Source organism: Manis pentadactyla, chromosome 3, assembly GCF_030020395.1.
Source record: "Manis pentadactyla isolate mManPen7 chromosome 3, mManPen7.hap1, whole genome shotgun sequence".
NCBI classification, from domain to species: Eukaryota; Metazoa; Chordata; class Mammalia; order Pholidota; family Manidae; genus Manis; species Manis pentadactyla.
The window spans coordinates 210140562-210161567 of NC_080021.1; the positions used below are offsets into that span (position 1 = coordinate 210140562).

Here is a 21006-nt window from a genome sequence, read left to right on the forward strand (position 1 = left end):
TAATCAGTACTGGCCTCTTTCTCGCTTTGCTGATTGCATGTATTTGTGACCTTTAGATTATAGGCAATGGAAGTGAGCAGCAGCTGCAAAAAGAGCTAGCAGATGTGCTGATGGATCCTCCAGTGGACGACCAGCCAGGGGATAAGGAGCTTGTGGAAAGGTCACAACTGGATGGCGAAGGAGATGGACTTCTTTCTAATCAACTTACAGCTTCATCTACCATTAACCCTGTGCCATTAGTAGGGCTCCAAAAACCAGAGATGAGCCTGCCAGTGAAACCTGGACAAGGAGGTTAGGATTACTGCATTGTTTGCGTAACTGAAGGTTATTGTTTTTAATATTTGAGGTCCACCTGTAGTGGATTTGATTCAGAGCAAACAAATACCATTATCTAAAGTCTCTAGTATCTCCACATACTAGATTTAGGGGGACGTGAGAGGAGTAAATGCATGTACCATTCTACTTTCCCTTAAAATGTATGGCTTTTACACCAAAGAAAAAAGGTAAATGACATTAAAAGAGTGTTATTTCAGACTGTTTAAAGACTTTTCCAGGAAAGAAGGAATTTGAGTATAAAGTGGAGAAGTGGAGGAAAATGCTTGTTGAACAGATGCTTACTGCAGTGGGAATAGTTGCCAAGTAAAGAAATGGAAAGGCATAGAAGAGAAGGAGGAGAAGGGCAATTATAAATGCTCATTGGGGTAAAGTAGGGTGTTAAAACTGTAGATGTTTATTGGGAAAGGGAAAGTAAAGGGGTTGAGAAAACACAAGTGAGAACTGAAAAAATCTTTATGTGAAAATAAAGATGAGTTAAATAAATAATTATAACAGTGCAGATCAAAAAGAAGAAAGCGATAAAGTTTTCAGAGTGGTAAGATACTACATGTATCTTTTGACCTGAGTGTAGAACAAGTCAAAACAAATTAGAAGAGACAGAAAGGCAAATCAAATGTCATCTCAGTTCCCCTTTTAAACAGTATAGCAAAACCTAAAACTTCTAGTGAAAGAGCTCTAGTATGATTATTTCTGGCTTTAATGGGCATTTCTTCTGGGGTACTGGCATGTTATCTCATTAGCACTTAATTTTAGAATCTAATGAAACTTGTAGATTGTTAACTTTGTATTCATGTCAACAGAATATTAGAATGAAATAACTATCTGTTGTTTCTTTCAGATTCTGAAGGGTCAAGTCCCTTCACACCAGTGGCTGATGAGGACAGTGTTGTTTTCAGCAAACTAACTTACTTAGGCTGTGCCTCAGTAAATGCTCCTAGGAGTGAAGTGGAAGCCTTAAGGATGATGTCCATCCTAAGAAGCCAGTGTCAGATTTCATTAGATGTGACCCTCTCAGTGCCGAATGTATCTGAAGGAACTGTGAGGTAAGACCAGCTTTTTGAAATGTCTGTGTCATTTGATCTAAAACTATAGGAATAGTTTTAGAAAGATGAACAAAATACATAATTATTCATGTAATGTTAAGTTCATGTGGCACTTGTGTTACATATCTTCCAAAGATTATGACCCTTATGAAAATTAGTCACTCATATGAACAGTTTTTTACTCTTCTCCACCCCAGTGTGTGTAGCATATTTGAAATTTCACTGTTTTGGGGACAATTGAAATATGTTGACCTCACAGTCTGCCTGACAAATTAATTTGTATTTTCCATGTTCCCCCAGTGTAAATACTAGCTTGACACATTAATTTAATATTGAGTTTCATGCGGAATTTGAAAATTACAAAAACCTATTGGTTAATATTAACTATTTCAGTGCAATCCCATAATATTTAAGATGATTAAACTGAGGCCCAGAAAAGTCTGTAGAAATGGCTATGCTTTATACTAGCTAGAAAAAGTAACACTTAAAGATAACCAAGCAGATGTTTACATTAGCTAGCTAAATATAGAATTCCAAATACTAGAAAAACACAGCTAAAATAAAATAACTTTTTTCCTAGTACCAAAAATACATGCTTATCTCAGAAAAATTGGAAAATACAAACAAGCAAAAATTCAGGAAAATACTCATAATTCTCTCCCCATTGATAAAATATAGTAGAGAACTTGGTTTATTAAGATGTTCTATGTGTTTGTATGTGTATATGATTGTGTATATGTTTATGTACCTACATATATATGCATATACATTAAACAACTCTTAGAACTGTGGAATTGTGCATACCATCTTGTAATATGCTTGCTTGATCTGGTTCTGTATCATGAACCTCTTTCCATATCAATAAAGACAATTAAAAATTTTAATTTATGATGGCATATGATGGATTATTCAGAAATAACCAGTCTCTTAAGTTAGATATTTCAGTTGTTTTTTTTTTTATGAGAGAGGTTATAATAGTAATAGCTAATATTAAGCTTTTATTATATGGGCATATAAATGTTTTACCAATAATTCTCTTATAAATAGGTTATTTTTTAGCTCAATTTTTGTGTTTTTAAAAATTTCCTTAGGATAAGTTCCTGGAAGTACACATATTAGGGCACAGGTTTGCCTATTTTTATTGCTTTAATATATTACCAAATAGCCGTCTAGAAATACTGATCCAGTTTATACTTTAATCATCTGTGTATGAGAATATCTGGTTCTCTACCCTCAGAAGTATTTGGGATTTTCATGGTGGTAAAGTTGTCGCTATATGTGGGTAATAATAAGTTAATTATTTAATGTTCCAATCATCTCCCTATGTAATTCTTCCTTTGAGTATTGTTATTACACTAAGACTCACAAATCCTAATTTTAATTGCATTTACTGATGTGAAACTTTTAATAAAATTTGTTTAGTACTCATTTCTATATGCTTCTTAGTCAGTAGTCATTCCCCCAGCTGAAGTCATTCTCCCAATTTATACTTTATCCTAATATATTCTGCTATACACAGGGTGCCCTGGACTTTCTCCATCAGTGGCCCTGCCCGTTCAGCATGGAAATTGCATGTTTTTTTTTTTCAGTCCTTTCATAGTTGTATTCTTACTGCCCAAAACAGAGCCTAGAATGGAATGTTGTAGGTATAACATAAATATTTGTTGAATGAATGAAACATCTGTGATTTTCAATGAATGGCATCCTTTTGAGTTTATTAATGATCTTTTTGATTAGGTGTTAACATTGGTATAATCTCTCTTCTCTTATTTTCATGAATCGAAAAATAAACATGTTTTACTCTGAGAAAGCACATCAGTTTTTTTATTGTTTTAAATAATAAAGCAGCTTAGGTAATTCTTTTAGGAAATAATGAGGAACACAGCTTAAGATTTATTTTGGTAGTCTGATTTACCCATTGGTCTAGTCTTTATTCGTTTACAGAATTTATAAGAAATGTATACTCATTGAGATACTGTTAATGCCTTCCTGATTTCCTAAAACATGGGATTATATCATTTTTAGTACCATGGAATGAATTATGTGTTCAGTAACTTCTGGAGTCCACACATAACTTATTTATCCCAACTTAAGATTTATATGATTATCATACCAAAAGTGATCTTCCTGGTAAAAAGCTGAGTCTTGAATCATAATGTGGATGTAGTGGAAATAATCCATAATCCCTCTAATTTCTTTATTATCTTTTTTTCTGAACAGACTCTTAGATCCTCAGACAAATACTGAGATAGCAAACTACCCTATCTACAAAATCCTCTTCTGCGTCAGAGGGCACGATGGAACTCCTGAGAGCGACTGTTTTGCTTTCACTGAAAGTCATTACAATGCAGAACTCTTCAGAATACATGTCTTCCGGTGTGAAGTACAAGAAGCTGTAAGTCCTTGAGAAAAAACTGTCTGCAAATGAACTTTACCTGTGCCCTTAGTATATTGAAATGATTGCAATACTTTAGAGTCGTTTATAAGCCAAATGAAATTTTCTGCTATTGTTTTATTTATGGCATCTTGATGCGCTGAAATAAAAATAAACTGCAAGTTTGGTTAACCAGAACCTTGTTGCTAAGAGTGTCAGAGGAGACCAGTTGGCTGATTCTTGCTTGATTGGGTCAGACAGGCATTCTGATTTCAGCAATGGCACATTTGCACACTGATCTTTAGAGCTAAACTTGGAGAGTTGTTTTTTTTTATTAAAGTTAATATTCAGATAGTTTCTAGCAATTTAGGAAATCATTTCAGTTTGATTTCTAGTGTTTAAACCATTTTTTTTCTTTAAAAAGACCTCTGACCATTTTTAGTGTTGCTTTAACAGACCTAACAAATCAGATAATTTACCAAAATAAATCAGTGGGGGAAAGATGAACTACTCTCCTCAACAGAGCAACCTTGATAAAAGTATTTTATTTCTTGTGTTAATAGCCCATTTCCTAACATTTCTGGTTGTAGGTAAGCCGGATACTTTATAGTTTTGCCACTGCCTTCCGTCGTTCTGCTAAGCAGACCCCACTTTCAGCGACTGCGGCACTCCAGACTCCTGACAGTGACATCTTTACCTTTTCAGTGTCTTTAGAAATAAAAGAAGATGATGGTAAAGGGTATTTTAGGTAGGGCATCTGATTTTATTCATTTTCTTTGCATTTCTATTAACATACTGTATGTCTGAGATTCAAGGGAAACTCTAGGTCAGATTATGTAACTTTCATGCTATAAAATAAGTGCTTTTATAAACAGTTTTTTAAATGTAAGTGATCAGGGAAAAGAAATAGGCAAATATGCAGAGACAAGATTTGAAGGATTTTTAAATAAAATTTTTTTCACATGGGAAAATATATTACCCATGTTCTTTTAGTTGGCCTCAAAAATGATTGGCTGACTGATGATAGGGAATGTGACAGAAGCTAGGTCAGCTGTATTTGTAGCTGCATGTATTTTCCTGGGTTTTTTGTTTGTTTTGTTTTGTTTTGGGTTGGTTGATGTATTTGTTTTAATAATCTAAAGATTTTAAGACTGAAGTCAAGTTTTATCATTAAAGTTTATCTGAATACTTTGGAAGGGGAGAAATGATGTCTGTGTCTGAAGTCTAACCTTGAATCTAAGGTCAGAAATAACTGATTTTGATTTTTAAGTAAAATCATACTTCTATGAGTAGTGAAAAGAACTCTGGAATAGAAATATAAACAGTTTTATTTTAATTATTGCTATTAACAATGTGACCTTTTCCAAGTTTCTTTACATTTCTTGGCAGTAGTTTCCTTATTTATAAAATGAGGTGGCTAGATTCTTAAATCCTTTCTAACTTTAAAATACAATCACAAGATGATTTCTTTTTTTTTCTTTTCCTCGTAATCCATATCACCAAATGGGTATATCTTGGTATCATAATTCATAGTTGCATGAAGAAGTCTCTGTCCTCCATGACAGCCTCATAAAATGGGTAAAATGAAATCACATCAAAATATGAATGGTTTCTAATGTTTTGCTTTTAAATTAAAAGCACAATGACTGACATTTGTTTGAAAAACTGGTAACTCTTGGTATCCCTTCAGAGACTTTGGAATTGTCATGCCATCTGGTGGCCAATTTAGTGTACAATGTGGCTTCAACTTTGATTTGTGCGCTGCAGTGTGAGGCATTGTCCTCTTTGCTTTCTCATGAGCTTTATTTCTGTTCTCACAGCAACACTGTGATGTGGTGCTTGCTCCCTGAAATAGGCATTCCTGCCCTGGGAAGTGGAAATTATAATCTATAAACTTCGTAATATTTTTTTACCTTTTTAAGAAACAAAAGTTTCTTTAAACTGTATTTTTTTCCCTTTATTGAAGATGTTTATGTAGATCCTGTTTATAAATTCCAATCATGAATAGAAAAAATTTCTAAGATCTCAGAAGAGATGCAGTAGGATAACTTCTCTTCCTTCTGAGATCAAGCGTATTCAAGGTAGGATGACACAAACATCCCTGTTCTGTTCACAATCACAAACATCCCTGTTCTGTTCTCCCTCATACTTGGAAGATGCTCTACAGAAAAGCCCTGGATGGTCGGGTTTACTTTTCACATTTTTTAGGTGTTTGTTCTCTTTTTGGTGTTGGTTTTACTGAATTTGTAGTTTATCATAGAAAAGTTGTATAACCTAGTATAGTGATGAAATCATTGGGAGGAATGCCTTTCTTTGTCAGATTTGAACTTGTCAAATGCAGTTCCTTTTATCTAATGATTATATAACATGTCTAGAAATTTATCTACAGAAATAATCCTTGAGGTGCTCAAAAAGCTTCAAAACGAATGTTCTCCTTAACACTGTATATAATAGCAAAATTCAAAAGAAATTGTCAACCAGAATAGAATGGTGAAAATATACATTTTATGATATATACAAACATCAAATCATTGTTGTACACGTGAAACTAATATAATGTGGTATGTCAGTTATTCCTCAAGAAATGTTATACTCATCTGACTTACTACCTATCAAGAAATATATTTATATGTAGTTAACCATCACACAAGATGGTGTTTTTACCATAACATAGAGACAAAGTGCTGTAGCAAAAATTAATGCTCTTTTTATTCCTTCTTACTTTATTAAAATTAGAAACCTGCCTCTTAATTTAGCTCTTAGGAAGATGGAGCATTTTCATTTATACTGTTGAAATCATTTGTTTTATAATCCCATTAGATAGGCTGGGTATTTGATACTGTCCTTGCTTTATAGGTGAAGAAACCGGGGAAGTTAACCCTAGACCTCAATTTCTTAAGTTGTACAACAGGAATTAAGTATAAAATTATTTGGTTGGATCCATTCAATGATATGTCACAAGACCAAAAATATAATCTAGATTCCCTGACATCAGTGAAGTGAACTTCCTCTGCTTGCCCTCTTTACTCTGCTTCTTGTTAATGTAGCTTTTTCTTGCTCTTTGACCTCTTCATATCAGTTGTTAACTGTTTTAAATACTGCTGAGAGATGAGATTATGTTTACTTATACTTAGGCATCCATAGAACATAGAGACGAGTGTATCTCTTATCAGTCGAAAATTGAGACCTGTCCATATCCCTATGGGTGAAAATTCTGTCTGGCACACATACTTCACAGTTTGGTATACAAAAGTTTCTTTGCACATGCTAGATATTACTAGTCTCATCTCAGTGTTATACAGTGTTCTTAAATTGTTGCTATATAAGTACAGATGGGCTTCAAACTAATTTTATTCCTTCAGAGCCACATTTTAGTTTGACTAGGTAGTCAAGCCCTCTTATAGTTTCTTCTAATGGTTCTCTCGCCATTATCTTAAAGTTGTACAGTAATAAGACACAGTTTAGATTTGCTGTATACTGACTGATTGCCATAGGCAGATGTTTGCTTTTGAGAACAAAGGAGCTAGAAAAAGTAGTGTGGGGAGACTATGGGATTATTTTGGTTAACTGTCATTTTAAGATATTCAACCTTTTTCTTAGACTGATGCTTAACTGTACCATTGGTATCACTTTACAGTTGTTAACATAGGTATGCAATAAGGTTATCACTATTAGGGAAGTGTTAGGCAATAGCTTACTGTTGGCTATAGTTCTCTCTTAGTTTTCACAGGTACCTTGTTTTGAAATTCAAAGGAAATGTGATTATCTTTTCTCCATTATATATTTAAACAAGATGACAATTATTTATAAAAACCATTGACTAAGTAGGAAAGAAACCTAACATTTTTGAGTGCCTATGGGCTGGATGCCATGCTAGATGCCCTACAAATATCTAATTTTCAAAACAACAAAAAAAACCTAAAGCTATATTTTAGGGGGCATAGGAGTGATGTTTTGCTAGCTTTTACAGTTGGTTTAGTAGATTACATACAGTAATAATATTTTCACAAGAGAGAGATGATTTTCACATTTCTGTTACAATTGGAAAACTAGGCACAGAAAAGCACAGGTTTGAATCTTTTCTGTGCCAGTTTTCAAATCATAACAGAAATTGTTTTAGTATAAATCACAAGAAAATACTTTGCAGAATTAATGAAATACATTGTTCTACAGTGCAGTTCCTAAAGATAAGGACAGACAATGCTTTAAACTACGCCAGGGAATTGATAAGAAGATTGTCATCTATGTGCAACAAACAACTAATAAAGAACTTGCCATTGAAAGGTAAACATTTTTAGTAAATTTAGATTAAATGTAAATTTAGTTTTTATCAGTTTGGTGGAACAGTCATATACTGTATTCAAAAGTATATTTGAAAAAATATTTTGTCCCCTAGGGAAATCTGTTGGTTATTGAAGTGAATACTTCCTCCACTTTAAATTATCTCACATAAATCTTCAGCTCATATGCTGACTTCAGCTATGATAATAAAAGGCAAACATAGAATTTCTCAATTAAAGGAACTAAGGATTACTTTGACAATGCTAATTTGATAGTTTTAATGTGTCATTTTTTCTATCCATGAGATTTGTTTTCTAAAGTAAAGAAGTAAGGATTACTTTGGCAATGATAATTTATTGATAATTTTAATGTGTCCTTTTTTCTATCAGTGAGATTTGATTTTAAAGTGGCCTAATTTAAACACCTTTTTTGTTTTACCTTTCTTCTCAATTTATATTGTTTTTGTTCCCCAGGTGTTTTGGTCTTCTCCTTAGCCCAGGAAAAGATGTACGAAATAGTGACATGCACTTGTTAGATTTGGTAAGAATTACCTTTTTTTCCTAAGGTTACACACTCTTTCCTTGACAAAGATTGTTTCTCTTTATCTTAACTCAATCTGATGTTAAAGCACATTTATGAAGGTGTTCTTGTGAAGCTATAAAGCAATAAACAAAGATAAGGGAATTTCCTTACTTCTGACTGCTATTTACTTGTCTAACCTTAGACCTACTTAATTTCAGCCTTGGTTTTTTGACTGTATAATAGTGCATAATTCTTGTTTATCATGTAGGGTTGATGTGAGAATCAAAGGAGAAAAGTTGTGAGAGTGTTATTTGCAAACTGTCATGGGCAGGCAGCTTTAGTATTACTGCTATTATGTGAAAATATTTTCCAAACTAAAATTTATGTGTAATTATTCACTTGACAGAAGAATCAACATAGGAATAGGTAGTTATATTTAACTAATGTTTGTATAATTTAATATGATTTACAAGCATTTACTTTGTAACTTCAGGAACAATTACATGAATAATTGTCACATCTTTGATTTCAACTGTAATCATTCTTATTCACAGACACTCCTGTCTTTTTAAAAAATATTAGAAAATATAGTTTTATATTTTTGTAACTCCTAATTTTTAAAAGCAGCAAAATGGAGTGGGGTGTTACAGGCTATTGTTCACTTACTTTGGCATCAATGTTTTTTTCCCCACTCTTTTCTTCAGGAATCTATGGGCAAAAGTTCAGATGGGAAGTCCTATGTTATTACTGGGAGCTGGAATCCCAAATCCCCACATTTTCAAGTTGTAAATGAAGAAACTCCTAAAGGTGATGCAGATTGCTGGCACCATGAACAAAACTTATTTGACAAATACCCAGTAGATTTACCTGATTATGGTGAAACCAAAGAATTTGAATAGTTCTTTGAGTTTATTATTCAGCTTGACCTATAAACAAAGTATTGTTTTCCCCATTTAATTTTTCTTCCCTTCTTTCTTGTTTTCCCTTCCTTGCTTTTCTATTTATGTACTTATTTATTTACAGAGTTATAAATTTCATTATTTTTGTGGAGAGATACTATATGGATGTATTGTTAAAAATTCAAAGGATATATAGGGAAAAGTAAAAGTACCACAGTCTTCACAGCCCCACCCCACAGGGGGGGTACTGGTGTGTGGTTTTCAGGATATTTCATACTCTTCCTAATGTCATTTAAAGGCTGCATAATAGTCTATCCTGAAAATGTAACATTTAGTCTATCCTGAACATGTAAGATTTTAAAAGCTGAGAATTCCCAGTGTTGTAAAAGCCATATGGAACTTTTATGTAATAATCTGACAGTACATTTCTTAAGCTTTAAAGTGTATACTGTGATAGCAATATCTATCACTTAAAGGAGTCTACTCAAGAAAAGAATTACCTGATTGTTTTAGATTTTAATTTAATTGATGGATTACTTTATGGTATCTTGGAGTTTTGAAAATAATTAATTTTTCATTAATCATGAGTAAATATATTTCTTCTTTTATTTGCTTCTCCCGTCTCTTTGTAGATAAAGTGCTGTTTATGACCACAGCTGTTGATTTGGTAATAACAGAAGTACAGGAGCCTGTACGATTTCTCATAGAGACAAAAGTCCGTGTTTGCTCACCTAATGAAAGATTGTTCTGGCCCTTCAGCAAACGTAGTACTACTGAAAATTTCTTTTTGAAACTAAAACAGGTACTATACTTTCCTATAAATATAGAAGGGGTGGGGGATGAGAAAGGAGAAACCACTTCTCAGGCTGATTTATCATTAATCTAGGCTGTCAATTAGATATTTAAACAGATACATATTTTAAGTATATTAAGATGAGAAATTGTCTTTTATTTTTACCCACCTATATATCAATTTTGTTACTCTTCATTTCTCCCTGAAGGAACCAAGTTTCTGTTTGGTCTCACTTGCCTTCAACCTGAAGAACTTTTAGCATTTCTTTAGTGGAAATACGTGACTCTTAGACTTTACCTGAAAATGTCTTTACTCCACTTTTGTTTCAGTGGGATATTTTCACTGAATATAGGATTTTGGCTTACAGTTTTATTCTCTTAGCACTTTAAAGATGTCATCCCACAGTCCTCTGGCTTCCACTGTTTTTGATGAGAAGTCAACATGATTTACATTGTTCCTCTATATGTAATGAGTCATTATGTCTGTCATCTGAGTGTTCTTAACATTATTTTTTATCTTTGGTTTTCAGACATTTAACTATGACATGCCTACATGTTGTTTTTTTTCCCCCTTTTTCTTGCTTGGGATTTGTTGAGCTTCTTGACTTTTAAATTTGTTTTTTTTCTTTTACCAATTTGGGGAATATCTGTCCTGTTATTTCAACATTCTTTCCTGCTCCATCTCTTTCTCTCTATGGGATTCTAGTTACACATGTTTTTAGACATTTTGATATCCTACAGACTCTGAGGCCAAATTTATTTTTTCAAGTCTTTTTTTGTTTTTTTTCTTAAGATAGGATACTTCCTGGTAACTTACCTTCACGTTCACTTGACTCTTTCGTCACCTCCAATCTGTTGTTAAGCCCATTCAGTGAAACTTTTTTAAATTTCAGATCTTGTATTTTTTATTTTTGGAATGTCCAGTTGGTTCTTTTTTTATACTTTCTGTTTTCTTACGAGATTTCCTCTTTAAGATTTTCTTTTATGACCTTGAGCATAATTATAATGTAGCTACTTTAAAAATCCTTGACTGCAAATTTTAATATCTAATGAGTTGCATTTTTCTGTTTGTCTAGTAGTTTTGGATTATATGTTAGACATTGTTAATGATAGATTGTAGAGATTCTGTTTTGTCTTCTGAGTATCATTGTTTTTTCTTCATCTGTCAGCTTATTTAATCAAAATCAAACTCCATACTTGTATCTTTTCTGTTGTGGGCAACAGATGAAATTGCTGTTCCCTTTCCTTAGCTTTTCTTGGCTTCGTTTGCACTGCTACATACTGCTCCCCTTTTGCTTTCCTTTTTATCCAGAACTCCTTGAAGAAAATCAAGTTCACAGTGACCCAAATTGCTAAATCCAGTGGTCAACCTGAGTCTTCATCTTGCTTTAGCTTTCAGCAGTATTTGATACATACATAATCATTCTTTCCTCCTTAATTAACCCTTTTTAACTTTGCTTTCAGGACATCTCACCTTTACCATGTCTAGAAAGGTCTCATCTCATCCTCATCCCTAAGGTGTTCTACCTTTATTCAGTATCTCTGTTCATGGCCATCTTCTCCTAATAGTTGCTTAAACCAAATATTTTATTCTTTTACTTCTTGTACCTTATATCCAGTCTGTTAGAAAATTCTGTTTATTTTAAAACATCTAGAATCTGAACACTTCTTACCACTTAGATTGTGTTAACCCCATCTGAACCACCATTTTTCCCTGGGTTATTACACTAGGCTTTTTATTAATCTCCCTGATTCTATTTTTACCTCCCTTTGCTGTATTCTCCACATAGGAGCCTAAGGTCAGATTGCATCATTTTTCTCACCAAAAGCTTTTAACCCTGTTTTACTCCATGGAAAGCCAAAGTCCTTATAGTGGTTTATAAGACCCTCTCTGATATGCTACCTATTATAATGTCAAATACTAGTTCCTCTCTTACTATTTTACCTTCTTGCTTGTGTCCTCTGCTCTAACCATGCTCTTAGGGCCTTTGCTTATTAGCAGTTCCTCCTGCCTAGAATGTTCTTTCCCTGGATCCCACTTGTTGCTAGTCAACTCCTTATCTTCTTCAAGTCTTTGCACAGATTTACTTCTTAGCAACTCACAGCTACCCCATTTAACACTTCAATTTGTCCACTCTTTTCACTAGTACTACCAAACACCCCCACCCCCATGTATTTTGAATTTTTTAAAAAGGCTGTTACCTTCCAGTATATCACAAAGCATGTTTATTTTTATTATCTATTTTCCATATTAGAAACCTCTACTAAAGCAATTTTCTTAATCTTTTTCACTGATTAACCCAAGCATCTAGAACATAGTAATTCTCAATGAATAATTTATAGTTTTTATTTGCATGTAACTTTGATCTTCCATTATACAAAATTATAAGGTTGTATGTGGTTTTATTTGAATATACTTTCCTGTAGCAGTAAGTTATTTAGTTCTCATATATCCAATTTAGCCCTTCTGGTTACAGTTAGAAAAAGGTAACAAGCAAAACAAGAATAAAGATTTCTTTTTGGTATTGTCTTAAGAGACAGAAAGTAAGTCTGGGTCCCAGCACTGTTCTCCCAGTTTTCACTGTGGCAAGAGAAAGGATTAGCATTGGATTTCATCTAGAATTTGGCTTTGGAATCAGAGTACATGGCTCTTACCACTGACTAGCTGTATGACTACAAGTTCCTTCAACTTTCTGAGCCTCAGTTACTCAGCTGTAAAATGGCAGTGATAGAATCTTCTTTATAGTGTTGTTACAACACACTTGGCATAGCATGTTCTCCATACATTTTAGCTGTTGTTATTGAGAGGGACTGTGAAACATCAGTGGAGAGAGGAAGAATAAAAACACACTGTCATAGAATCAGAACAGCATTGAATATTGATTTGATTAGCACAAAGGAAGAATGCCTCAAAAAGAAAGCCAGTTTATATGCATGTTTTTAAAAGTTCAGAGAGTGAATGGGAATGTTTCTTAACATTCTAAACAGATTATAAATATAAATTAACTGTGTAATATTTTGAGTACAAATTTGAATGTAAAAAAATTTTTTCTTTAATTAAAGAAAAGAGTTCTGTCTCTTTTATCTTAGTAAACAAATAAGATTCCCCAATATTGCTTTTCCCTTGAGTCCTGTGTTACGTGACCTTGCAGAGACTGCATGGGTTTACAGGAATATTACTTTTGGGGTTTGGTCTAGAATAATGTACCTAATTAGGCCAGCAAACTACTTGGAAGAGTAGACTAGCCAAAAACATACATATAACTGAGACATAATCTTAGGGACAACTCTGGAGTGTTTGTTAAGGTTACAGACTAAATGTAGGCTGATTGTCAGTACTTTCTTTGCAAAAAGCAGAAGTTTATATGTGGAAGCTAGGAGGAGGGCAGGGAATTCCTCAGAATAATTTTCATTTTCTCCTTATTCAGGTAAGGCTTATTTTGGTGGGGAAGGGAGGCTTGTATGAGGGGTAGGAGTTGGAAAGGAAGGAGTATGTGAAGAATGTGAGCAACTTTTTACCGTCTTAACGCATTTAGAGCACTGTTCATCTCATCCCTTTTAATGTAGTAGACTAGGTTTATTTATTCCCTCTTTAATATTCATGGCATTAAAAAATAATAGTTGCTACTAGTTGAGGCCCTGTTGTGGCCATCACTGTACTAGCTACTTTTTCTGTCTTTAAGAATTTTCATAGTGATCCATTGAGGGCAATAGTCCCATTTTATCCAAGGACATAAAATAGTAGATTTTACGGCATGTTGTGTTAACAGGATACATACCTAAGACTTCTAAGATTCTCTATCAGAGTTCTGTCCATAGATACATGCACCTTTTTTCTTTTTTCTGAAAAAACTTTTTAAAATTTACTTAAATCAAATTAGCCATAATTTAAAAGTTTAACCCCGTTACAGTTCTCATTAGACAGAAAAGGAAACAGTGCTGCATACCAAATTTTTAAAATATATGTTGTTTCTGTTTATTGCCATCAGGATGAGAAAGCAATTATAGAAATGTTTTTGAAAAACACATGTTTAAGAATTCATTCTTTTCCTTTTTCTAAAACTATCTGGTGACTCAGTGACTCCAGACTCCTTTTTAGTCTAGAAACCTTCCCAACTGTGAGGGTTGTTATATTAAGATGGCATCATATTAGAGAAGAAACTTTTAAAATTAAATTTTTAGGTATCATTTACTAAAAGAGAAAGAAAATGGTCTGAGGATTAGATTTTCCAACAGTAACATAAAGTGAATATAAGACCAACTAAGCATTGTTAAAACTATAGACTTACAGAATTTTTATTGCCAAAGAGACTTATACAGGTCTTAAAATATTTTTTTTTGTGGTTGTTGTTTCTCATTTTATTTATTCATTCATCCATTCATTCATTTATTTATTTATTTTAATTTTGTTAACATTACTCTACAATTACATGAAGAACATTGTTTCCTAGGCTCTCCCTTCACCAAGTCCCCCCTACAAACCCCATTTCAGTCACTGTCCATCAGCTATAGATGTTGTAGAATCACTACTTGCCTTCTCTGTGTTGCACAGCCCTCCCCTTTCTCCCCCCCCCCCCGCATTATACATGCTAATCATAATACTCCCTTTCTTCTTCCCTGCTCTTATCTTTCGCTACCCTCCCATTCTCCCCAGTCCCTTTCCCTTTGGTAGCTGTTAGTCCATTCTTGGGTTCTGTGATTCTGCTGCTGTTTTGTTCCTTCAGTTTTTCTTTGTTCTTATACTCCACATATGAGTGAAATCATTTGGTACTTGTCTTTCTCTGCCTGGCTTATTTCACTGAGCATAATACCCTTTAGCTCCATCCATGTTGTTGCAAATGGTAGGATTTGTTTTCTTCTTATGGCTGAATAATATTCCATTGTGTATATGTACCACATCTTCTTTATCCATTCCTCTACTGATGGACACTTAGGTTGCTTCCATTTCTTGGCTATTGTAAATAGTGCTGTGATAAACATAGGGGTGCACCTGTCTTTTTCAAACTGGGCTTCTGCATTCTTAGGGTAAATTCCTAGAAGTGGAATTCCTGGGTCAAATGGTAAGTCTATTTTGAGCTTTTTGAGGAACCTCCATACTATTTTCCACAATGGTTGAACTAATTTACACTCGCACCAGCAGCGTAGGAGGGTTCCCCTTTCTCCACAACCTCGCCAACATTTGTTGTTGTTTGTCTTTTGGATGGTAGCCATCCTTACGGTGTGAGGTGATATCTCATTGTGGCTTTAATTTGCATTTCTCTGATAACTAGCGATGTGGAGCATCTTTTCATGTGTCTGTTGGCCATCTGAACTTCTTCTTTAGAGAACTGTCTATTCTGCTCCTCTGCCCATTTTTTAATTGGATTATTTGCTTTTTGTTTGTTGAGGTGCGTGAGCTCTTTATATATTTTGGATGTCAACCCTTTATTGGATCTGTCATTTATGAATATATTCTCCCATACTTAGGGTACCTTTTTGTTCTGTTGATGGTGTCTTTTGCTCTACAGAAGCTTTTCAGCTTGATGTAGTCCCACTTGTTTTCCTTCCCCGGGTAGATATGTTTGTGAAGAAGTCACTAATGTTTATGTCCAAGAGATTTTTGCCTATTTTTTTTCTAAGAGTTTTATGGTTTCATGACTTACATTCAGGTCTTTGATCCATTTTGAATTTACTTTTGTGTATGGGGTTAGACAGTGATGCAGTCTGATTCTCTTACATGTAGCTGTCCAGTTTTGCCAGCACCATCTGTTGAAGAGACTGTCATTTCCCCATTGTATGTCCATGGCTCCTTTATCATATATTAATTGACCATATATGTTTGGGATAATGTCTGGAGTCTCTAATCTGTTCCACTGGTCTGTGGCTCTGTTCTTGTGCCAGTACCAAATTGTCTTGATTACTATGGTTTTGTAGTAGAGCTTGAAGTTGGGGAGTGAGATTCCCCCCCAACTTTATTCTTATTTCTCAGGATTGCTTTGGCTATTCGGGGTCTTTGGTGTTTCATGAATTTTTGAACTATTTGTTCCAGTTTGTTGAAGAATGTTGTTGGTAATTAAATAGGGATTGGATCAAATCTGTATATTGCTTTGGGCAGGATGGCCCTTTTGACGATATTAATTCTTCCTAGCCAAGAGCATGGGATGAGTTTCCATTTGTTAGTGTCCTCTTTAATTTCTCTTAAGAGTGTCTTATCATTTTCAGGATATAGGTGTTTCACTTCTTTGGTTAGGTTTATTCCTAGGTATTTCATTCTTTTTGATGCAGTTGTCAATGGAATTGTTTTCTTGATTTATCTTTCTATTGGTTCATTGTTAGTGTATAGGAAAGCCACAGATTTCTGTGTGTTAATTTTGTATCCTGCAACTTTGCTGTATTCCGATATCAGTTCTAGAAGTTTTGAGTGGAGTCTTTAGGGTTTTTTATGTACAATATCATGTCATCTGCAAATAGTGACAGTTTAACTTCTTCTTTACCAATCTGGATTCCTTGTATTTCTTTGTTTTGTCTAATTGCCGTGGCTAGGACCTCCAGTACTATGTTAAATAACAGTGGGGAGAGTGGGCATCTCTGTCTTGTTCCCAATCTCAGAGGAAAAGCTTTCAGCTTCTCTCTGTTCAGTATGATGCTGGCTGTGGGTTTATCATATATGGGCTTTATTATGTTGAGGTACTTGCTTGCCCTCTATTCCCATTTTGCTCAGAGTTTTTATCATGAATGGATGTTGAATTTTGTCGAATGCTTTTTCAGCATCTATGGAGATGATCATGTGGTTTTTGTCCTTTTTGTTTATGTGGTGGATGATGATGTGTTTTCGAAAGTTGTACCATCTTTACATCCCTGGGATGAATCCCACTTGGTCGTGGTGTATGATCCTTTTGATACATTTTTGAATTTGGTTTGCTAATATTTTATTGAGTATTTTTGCATCTACATTCATCAGGGATATTGGTGTGTAATTTTCTTTTTGGGTGGGGTCTTTGCCTGGTTTTGGTATTAGGGTGATGTTGGCTTTATAGAATGAGTTTGGGAGTATTCCCTCCTCTTCTATTTTTTGGAAAACTTTAAGGAGAATGGGTATTATGTCTTCTCTGTATGTCTGATAAAATTGCAAGGTAAATCCATGTGGCCCAGGGGTTTTGTTCTTTGGTAGTTTTTTGATTACCGCTTCAATTTCTTTGCTTGTAATTGGTTTGTTTAGATTTTTTGTTTCTTCCTTGGTCAGTCTTGGAAGGTTGTATTTTTCTAGGAAGTTGTCCATTTCTTCCAGGTTTTCCAGCTTGTTAGCATATAGGTTTTCATAGTAGTCTTTAATAATTCTTTGTATTTCTGTGGAGTCTGTCGTGATTTTTCCATTCTCGTTTCTGATTCTGTTGATGTGTGTTGATTCTCTTTTTCTCTTAATAAGTCTGGCTAGAGGCGTATCTATTTTGTTTATTTTCTCAAAGAACCAGCTCTTGGTTTCATTGATTTTTTTCTATTGTTTTATTCTTCCCAATTTTGTTTATTTCTTCTTTGATCTTTATTATGTCCCTCCTTCTGCTGACTTTATGCCTCATTTGTTCTTCTTTTTTCCAGTTTCAGTAATTGTGATGTTAGACTATTCATTTGGGATTGTTCTTCCTTCTTTAAGTATGCCTGGATTGCTAGATACTTTCCTCTTAAGACTGCTTTCGCTGCATCCCACAGAAGTTGGGGCTTTGTGTTGTTGTTGTCGTTTTTTTCCATATATTCCTTGATCTCTATTTTAATTTGTTCGTTGATCCATTGATTATTTAGGAGCATGTTGTTAAGCCTCCATGTGTTTGTGAGCCTTTTTGTTTTCTCTGTGCAATTTATTTCTAGTTTTATACCTTTGTGGTCTAAAAAGTTGGTTGGTAGGATTTCATTCTTTTTGAATTTACTAAGGCTCTTTTAGTGGCCTAGTATGTGGTCTATTCTGGAGAAAGTTCCATGTGCACTTGAGAAGAATGTGTATCCTGTTGCTTTTGGATGTAGAGTTCTATAGATGTCTATTAGGTCCATCTGTTCTAGCGTGTTGTTCAGTGCCTCCGTGTCCTTACTTTTTTTCTGTCCAGTGGATCTATCCTTTGGAGTGAGTGGCATGTTGAAGTCTCCTCAAATGGATGCATTGCATTCTGTTTCCTCCTTTAGTTCTGTTAGTATTTGTTTCACATATGCTGGTGCTCCTGTGTTGGGTGCATATATATTTATAATGGTTATATCCTCTTATTGGATTGAGCCCTTTATCATTATGTAATGTCCTTCTTTATCTCTTGTTACTTTTTTTGTTTTGAAGTCTATTTTGTCTGATACTAGTACTGCAACACCTGCTTTCTTCTCCCTGTTGTTTGCATGAAATATCTTTTTCCATCCCTTGACTTTTTGTCTGTGCATGTCTTTGGGTTTGAGGTGAGTTTCTTGTGAGCAGCATTTAGATGAGTCTTGCTTTTTTATCCATTCTGTTACTCTGTGTCTTTTGATTGGTGCATTCAGTCCATTTACATTTAGGGTGACTATTGAAAGATATGTGCTTATTGCCATTGCAGGCTTTAGATTCGTGGTTACAAAAGGTTCAAGGTTAGCTTCTTTAGTATTTTGCTGTCTAACTTAACTCACTTATTGAGCTGTTATAAACACTGTCTGGTGATTCTTTATTTCTCTCCCCTCTTATTCCTCCTCCTCCATTCTTTATATGTTGGTTGTTTTATTCTGTGCTCTTTTGTGTTTCCTTTAACTGCTTTTGTGGGTAGTTGATTTTATTTTTTTGCCTTTAGTTAGTATTTGGTTGGTCTGCTTTCTTTGCCGTGATTTTGTTTTCTCTGGTGACATCTATTTAGTCTTAGGAGTGCTCCCATCTAGAATAATCCCTCTAAAATACCCTGTAGAGGTGGTTTGTGGGAGGCAAATTCCCTCAACTTTTGCTTGTCTGGGAATTGTTTAATCCCTCCTTCATATTTAAATGATAATCGTGCTGGATACAGTATTCTTGGTTCAAGACCCTTCTGTTTCATTGAATAAAGTATATCATGCCATTCTCTTCTGGCCTGTAAGGTTTCTGTTGAGAAGTCTGATGATAGCCTGATGGGTTTTCCTTTGTAGGTGACCTTTTTTCTCTCTCTGGCTGCCTTTAAAACTCTGTCCTTGTCCTTGATCTTTGCCATTTTAATTATTATGTGTCTTGGTGTTGTCCTCCTTGTGTCCCTTCTGTTGGGAGTTCTGTGTACTTCCATGGTCTGATCAATTATTTCCTCCCCCGGTTTGTGGAAGTTTTCAACAATTATTTCTTCAAAGACACTCTCTATCCCTTTTTCTCTCTCTTCTTCTTCTGGTACCCCTATAATGTGGACATTGTTCCTTTTCAATTGGTCACACAGTTCTCTTAATATTGTTTCATTCCTGGAGATCCTTTTATCTCTCTCTGCATCAGCTTCTATGCATTCCTCTTCTCTGGTTTCTATTCCATCAATGGCCTCTTGCATCTTATCCATTCTGCTTATAAATCCTTACAGAGATTGTTTCATTTCTGTAATCTCCCTCTGGACGTCATCCCTTAGCTCTTGTATATTTATCTGCAGCTCCATCAGCATGGTTATGACCTTTATTTTGAATTCTTTTTCAGGAAGACTGTTTAGGTCTATCTCCTTTTCGGGTTGACTCTGTGATTTTGGTCTGTATCACATTCTTTTGCCTTTTCATGGTGATAGAGATAGTTTGCGGAACTGGCGTGTTTGACAGCTGGAAGAACATCCCTTCTTGCTGGTTTGTGGCCTTCCTCTCCTGGGAGAACAGCGACCTCTGGCCACTTGTGCTGGGCAGCTGTGCACAGACGGGGCTTCTGATTCTTGCCCGGCAGCTATGGAGTTAAGCTCCACGTTTACTATGGGCGTGGCCTGTGTCAGGCTCCTGCTCTGATATGGCGGAGCCATGTTGGAGGGGAAACGGCCGGGAGGCTGTTTATCTCCGTTAGCAGCCTCCTAGCTGCGCTGCCGCCCAGGGGGTTAGAGTGCCCGGAATTCCCCAGGGTTCCCAGCTGTTGGGCTAAATGTCCCGGGACGCTTCCATCCAGCTCTGGAGTCCCTGTCCCTTTAAGACTTTCAGAAAGCACTTGCTTTTCTTTGTCCCAGGGGCGCCGGCTGTGGGGACCTGCTCACAGGTCTTACTGTTCTGTTTCCCTAGTATCCAGCACCCCGTGCATGCACTGTGTGTTTGCACTCCAGTGCGGATGGCTAGGGCTGGGTGTTTAGCAGTCCTGGGCTCCCTCTCCCTCCCCTCTCTGAGTCCTCTCCTCCCGCCGGGAGCTGGGGTGAGGGGCGCTCGGGTCCTGCCGGGCCACTGCTTGTATCTTACCCCCTTCGCGAGGCGCTGGGTTCTCACAGGTGTGGATGTGGTCTGGCTGTTGTCCTTTGTCTTCTGGTCTCTCTTTTAGGAAGAGTTGTATTTGTTGTATTTTCAAAAGTATATATGGTTTTGGGAGGAGATTTCTGCTGCTCTACTCAAACCACCTTCTTGGCCTTTATAAATGAAGAAGCTAATATCTGAAAGACTAAGTTATGTGTTAAATGTGAAATAGAGAAATAATTGGTATACCCATACTAGAAACCTGGGGCCTCTTATCTCTGTATGTTTATATGTACACACAAGCACATGCGTATATGTGCACTAAAACACTGTACCTCTCAAAATAAAAAAATATGAAAATGCTTTCTGTATCAGAGCTCTTAAACTGTTCAGGCAGGAGGCACATGATATTAGGTTATTC

At 35.3% G+C, this 21006-nt stretch overlaps 1 protein-coding gene across 11 annotated transcripts in view; it reads left to right on the forward strand.

Moving 5' to 3' along the window:
• The window catches only part of RABGAP1 (RAB GTPase activating protein 1), a 163965-nt gene that overhangs the window by 35955 nt on the left and 107004 nt on the right, over nt 1-21006 (forward strand). For all 11 annotated transcript variants that reach the window (XR_008996627.1, XR_008996629.1, XR_008996628.1 and 8 more), the window contains 8 exons: nt 57-291; nt 1175-1379; nt 3600-3774; nt 4344-4501; nt 7927-8037; nt 8508-8574; nt 9261-9363; nt 10088-10257. Coding sequence is in view for 8 of the 11 variants with exons in the window: in XM_057499007.1 (XP_057354990.1) it covers nt 57-291; nt 1175-1379; nt 3600-3774; nt 4344-4501; nt 7927-8037; nt 8508-8574; nt 9261-9363; nt 10088-10257 (1224 nt within the window). In the remaining 3 variants the exon portion in view is untranslated. The remainder of the gene's footprint in view (nt 1-56; nt 292-1174; nt 1380-3599; nt 3775-4343; nt 4502-7926; nt 8038-8507; nt 8575-9260; nt 9364-10087; nt 10258-21006) is intronic.